The 6,109-nt window shown below is 34.3% G+C and overlaps 1 protein-coding gene across 5 annotated transcripts in view; it reads left to right on the forward strand.

Annotated features, from left to right (window-relative positions):
- Window positions 1–6,109, forward strand: part of VPS54 (VPS54, GARP complex subunit) — a 90,102-nt gene that overhangs the window by 56,227 nt on the left and 27,766 nt on the right. For all 5 annotated transcript variants that reach the window (XR_003045653.1, XM_006909551.2, XM_006909553.2 and 2 more), the window contains exon 12: window positions 4,500–4,840. Coding sequence is in view for 4 of the 5 variants with exons in the window: in XM_006909551.2 (XP_006909613.1) it covers window positions 4,500–4,840 (341 nt within the window). In the remaining variant the exon portion in view is untranslated. The remainder of the gene's footprint in view (window positions 1–4,499; window positions 4,841–6,109) is intronic.

The following is a 6,109-nucleotide window of genomic DNA, read 5'->3' on the forward strand; positions in this document are numbered from 1 at the left end:
ATGCCAGTATCTCATGATTTTGATAACTGTAGCTTTTAGGAAGTTTAGAAATCAAATCTCCAAGTATGAGACCTCTGTTCTTCTTTACTGTTATTTGTATTTTGAATTTTTATTAAAATTCTTATTTGTTGACAATACCCTGTAGAGTAGGCTGATTTCTATAACTAAAAAAGAAAATAATCCTTAAAAGCAGCTTATATTTTTTTCAGGGAATTTCTAGCTCTTAAGTTTTCATTTTGTTATGTGGACAAATAATCCTGGTCTGTCATTTTAGAGACTTGTCAATATAATTACCAAAGTATTTCATTCAGTATTCTCAAGTTTGGAGAATTTTATTTGGTTTAGTTGTTCTGGTCCTTCTGAAACACGAACTTGACTATGAACTGCTATAATAGATAAGTTCAGAAAGTAAATATTTTACCTACTGTTGAATCTATTATATATTATAAAATATTCTTGCATCCTTAAGCAAGAATGTCTCTAGACCTGGAAAAAAATTATTGGCAAACTTTTAAAACTCTAGGTCTGGTGAAAACAATGAAGAAGAATCCCTAAGAGAACACCTGATATACTGTATATGGAAAATTTATTATTGTATTAGCTAAGATATTGTCAGAAGAGGTACAGTATGCAAATCAAACTAATTTTAAGACTAAAATAAATATATTGGCTCAGGTAACTTAATCTAAAAATGAGTTTAGTCATCAGACATGATGTGGTCTTGGTTTTCTAGCTTAGTTTCTTTGTTTTAATTCACTCCTACTATCCTCTTGGTTTTATCTTCAGACTAATTAATTATAGTAAAATTGCTACAACAGTTCCAGGTCTTCCACATATATATACTATACCACCTAGAACAAGATTTTTTATTTTTTTCTGTAGTCATCAAATGAAAGTCCTTAGCTTTAATTGATTGGACCAGTTTAGGTCACATACATAATCACTGTGGTCAGGAAAATGCCATGCACATATTGATTTGGGTCAGGATTGTCTTCTTATCTTTGAACTAATATGGCAAAGAGATTGGGGGTACACGGAGTAGGTTATTCAGGACTGACACCTGAAGCTGGAAGGTGGACTCAGTTTTGCATGGCTCTATTTCTATGGGGGAGGGGCAGAATAAATGTGGGAAGGGAAGGACCACGTCCACCCCATGTCTACATTATAGACTTTCTATTTTAAAAAAGTTAAGAAAATCTGCAAGATGGAAAGATAGGAAGAAAGGCAAAATGAAGATGGGGAAATAAGCACATCAAAGATTAAGACAGTGTAGAGATTAAAAGCATTAATGGTGGAGTGTAGGAAGGAGCAAGTTTGGGGCAGAGAAAGTTACCAATCAATGGAGGAAAAAAATGCAGTATCCATAGACACTTTGTTAGTATAGACCTTGAAGGCACAGAACATCTGCTCTATACTGTATGGGCTATTGTATCATTTAGAGTGTTTTTATTTCCAAATAATAGGAAACATAAGTCAGAATGTCTTAAACAATTAAAGAGATTTATTAGCTTATGTAACTGAAAAATATCCAGAAGTAGGTCAGTCTTTCAGGTGCTTCATAGAGAGGTCGATGATATTAAGCATTGGCTTTGTTTCTCTACATTTCTCTCAGTATGTTGTCTGTGTATCTTCTTTAGCTTTAAGCTCAGGCCTGGGGGTTTCATGTTCTCATTGCACTAGCTTAGACCCTTATCCTGTTTTTGGAGACCTGAAATTGAAGTCTGCCTCCCTAGAACCATGTGGATCCTGAAAAAGAAATCAAGTGTTTTGAGAAGGTGGCAACAAACTATGAGAGTATAACCATGAATGTTAAAGTAGGCAAATAACCCCTTATTTCTTAATAGTCCATAAAGATTATTAATATATATAAATTTACTCTTAATTCACCTAGCTTTCAATATTTTTTATGTACCTCCTACATGCATTATTCTTAGCATTAGGATAGAGCTAACATTCTAGTAGGAGACCTAGAATTAAGAAGTTAAAAAGATAATTTATTTTTTAAAAACTGGGTAATGGGATTAAGTTGCTGGGAGAAGAGTCAGAGAAGGCTTCTTTGAGAAAGTGGCATTTGTGCAAGAACCTGAGTGATCAGAAGGAAACATATATGCAAAGATCAAGGCGAAGAGCATTCCAGGCAGAGGAAACAACAAATGCACTGAGATGAGAATAATGGAATTTAGAAGAATAGAAAGAGAACCAGAATTTCCGCAGAGTAGTGAATCAGTGAGAAAAAGGGTGAAATGAGAGAGAGGTGGATATAAGAGTAGGCATGTAAGGAATATGGATTTTTTAATTTTAAGCAAGCACATCAATGAATATGATTCTCTGACAGGGAAATTATGTTTAGAGTAACCTATCTAACAGATTAGAGAAATATACCGTAATACATTTAGGGAGATTTCTATTTAAAAAATCAATTAAAATACAGAACTCTATTCTTAAGCTTTAGAGAACCTATTTCTCTTGAACAATTTTTTCACAGATCACCTTTACTGTGTAATAAAAGAGTGGTAGAAATTCTGATATGCATGACCTTGACTCATTTATAAGATGCTCAAAGACATTGTTTTGTTTTGGTTTTCCTACCTTGTTTCTTTGTTTTAATTCCCTCCTACTATCCTCTTGGTTTTATCTTCAGACTAATCTAATTATAGTAAAATTGCTACAACAGTTCCAGGTCTTCCACATATATATACTATACCACCTAGAACAAGATTTTTTTTTTTTCTGTAGTCATCAAATGAAAGTCCTTAGCTTTAATTGATTGGACCAGTTTAGGTCACATACATAATCACTGTGGTCAGGAAAATGCCATGCACATATTGATTTGGGTCAGGATTGTCTTCTTATCTTTGAACTAATATGGCAAAGAGATTGGGGGTACACGGAGTAGGTTATTCAGGACTGACACCTGAAGCTGGAAGGTGGACTCAGTTTTGCATGGCTCTATTTCTATGGGGGAGGGGCAGAATAAATGTGGGAAGGGAAGGACCACGTCCACCCCATGTCTACATTATAGACTTTCTATTTTAAAAAAGTTAAGAAAATCTGCAAGATGGAAAGATAGGAAGAAAGGCAAAATGAAGATGGGGAAATAAGCACATCAAAGATTAAGACAGTGTAGAGATTAAAAGCATTAATGGTGGAGTGTAGGAAGGAGCAAGTTTGGGGCAGAGAAAGTTACCAATCAATGGAGGAAAAAAATGCAGTATCCATAGACACTTTGTTAGTATAGACCTTGAAGGCACAGAACATCTGCTCTATACTGTATGGGCTATTGTATCATTTAGAGTGTTTTTATTTCCAAATAATAGGAAACATAAGTCAGAATGTCTTAAACAATTAAAGAGATTTATTAGCTTATGTAACTGAAAAATATCCAGAAGTAGGTCAGTCTTTCAGGTGCTTCATAGAGAGGTCGATGATATTAAGCATTGGCTTTGTTTCTCTACATTTCTCTCAGTATGTTGTCTGTGTATCTTCTTTAGCTTTAAGCTCAGGCCTGGGGGTTTCATGTTCTCATTGCACTAGCTTAGACCCTTATCCTGTTTTTGGAGACCTGAAATTGAAGTCTGCCTCCCTAGAACCATGTGGATCCTGAAAAAGAAATCAAGTGTTTTGAGAAGGTGGCAACAAACTATGAGAGTATAACCATGAATGTTAAAGTAGGCAAATAACCCCTTATTTCTTAATAGTCCATAAAGATTATTAATATATATAAATTTACTCTTAATTCACCTAGCTTTCAATATTTTTTATGTACCTCCTACATGCATTATTCTTAGCATTAGGATAGAGCTAACATTCTAGTAGGAGACCTAGAATTAAGAAGTTAAAAAGATAATTTATTTTTTAAAAACTGGGTAATGGGATTAAGTTGCTGGGAGAAGAGTCAGAGAAGGCTTCTTTGAGAAAGTGGCATTTGTGCAAGAACCTGAGTGATCAGAAGGAAACATATATGCAAAGATCAAGGCGAAGAGCATTCCAGGCAGAGGAAACAACAAATGCACTGAGATGAGAATAATGGAATTTAGAAGAATAGAAAGAGAACCAGAATTTCCGCAGAGTAGTGAATCAGTGAGAAAAAGGGTGAAATGAGAGAGAGGTGGATATAAGAGTAGGCATGTAAGGAATATGGATTTTTTAATTTTAAGCAAGCACATCAATGAATATGATTCTCTGACAGGGAAATTATGTTTAGAGTAACCTATCTAACAGATTAGAGAAATATACCGTAATACATTTAGGGAGATTTCTATTTAAAAAATCAATTAAAATACAGAACTCTATTCTTAAGCTTTAGAGAACCTATTTCTCTTGAACAATTTTTTCACAGATCACCTTTACTGTGTAATAAAAGAGTGGTAGAAATTCTGATATGCATGACCTTGACTCATTTATAAGATGCTCAAAAGTACATGCACAGAATTCACTTTGGGGAACTTTAGGTGTAGGATATTTTAAATTTTTTAAAAATGTGTTTTTTTTTCTTGTAGGCAACATTAAATATCATTCATAGTGTTGTTCTCTCAGTTCTTGACAAAAACCAAAGAACTAGAGAATTGGAGGAGATTTCACAACAGAAGAATGCTGCAAAAGATAATTCACTGGACACAGAGGTGGCTTATTTAATCCATGAAGGCATGTTTATAAGTGATGCATTCAGTGAGAGTGAACTAACACCTATAGCAATTGACACTACCTCGCAAAGAAATGCATCTCCAAATAGTGAGCCCTGCAGCAGTGATTCGGTTTCTGAACCAGAATGTACTACTGATTCTTCATCCAGCAAAGAGCAGACATCATCATCTGCTACTCCAGGAGGTGTTGACATTATGTGAGTATGGTAATTGCTGCCAACTTAACAAGACTTTCAGTCATCTTATTAATGGTTTCAATGAGATATTAAAAAGATGTGAAAATCCCTATAGCTTAAACAATATAGAATTATGTTTCGTCTAACTATTCAGGGGTAGAAGGTCCATAGCTGTTACAATTGACAGTATATCAATTGTAAGTGTTCAGCTCAGTTAATTACTACAAGGTGAATACACTGGTACAGTCACCACCCAGAATAAGAAATAGAACATTATCAGCTCTCTAGAAGCCCCTCTTGCCACTGTACCTTCACTCTACCAATTCCCAGACTATTGGTTTTCTGGAACCATGTTCTTTTGTCTCTAATTTCTTTCATTCATTATTTCATGATATTTTTCTAAGTTCTTGCATATAACAATAGTTTATTTTTATTTGTGTACAAAGATTCTACTTTCTGACTACACCACAATGTATTCTTTCTACTGGTGATGGAATTTGGGTTTCTGTTTTGGTTGTTGTGAACGTTCTTACAGCTGCTTTTTGGTGCATATGTTATAAACATTTCTGTTGAATATATACCTAGGAATGAATAAGATGTGTGAATGGTCAGTTTAGCTAGTAACAATTTCCCAAAGTGATTGTACTCATTTACAATCTCATCAGCAATGTGGAAGAGTTCCTGTCACTACATCTTCATTCACTCTTCGTATTGTTAGTCTTTTTACATGTTAGCCATTCTGATGAGTATGTCGCAGGTTTAGTTGCTTTGACTTTATCTCTCTGATGATTGGTAAGAGCATTTTTCATATATTCATTAGCCATTTGGAAAGCCTCTTCTATGAAGTATCTATTCATGGCCTTTGCCTATTTCTCTTTTGATTTGTCTTTTATTTCTTATTGATTTATGGGAGTTCTTTATGTAGTCTCAACACAAGCCTTTTGTCAGTTGTGTATCGCATATATCTTCTCCCACTCTGTGGGCTGACTTTTCATTCTCTTATTGGGGTCTTTGGTGAACCAAAGTTTTTAATTTTAATATAATTCTATGATTCATTCTTTTTCTTTATGGTTTGTGTTATTTTTGCATCCTATTAAGAAATCTTTCTCTACCCTAAGGCCTTGATGGTATTTTCTTATGTTATCTTCTAGAAGTTTTGTGGCTATCCCCTTTACATTTAGATTAGCAGTCCACCCGAAATTGATTTTTGTGTATATATGAGATTGTTTTCTTTTTTCCACATATAGATATCTTTCTGATCTCACAGCATTTGTTGGAAAGATTCTTACT

This window comes from Pteropus alecto, unplaced genomic scaffold, assembly GCF_000325575.1.
Source record: "Pteropus alecto unplaced genomic scaffold, ASM32557v1 scaffold131, whole genome shotgun sequence".
Lineage (NCBI taxonomy): Eukaryota > Metazoa > Chordata > Mammalia > Chiroptera > Pteropodidae > Pteropus > Pteropus alecto.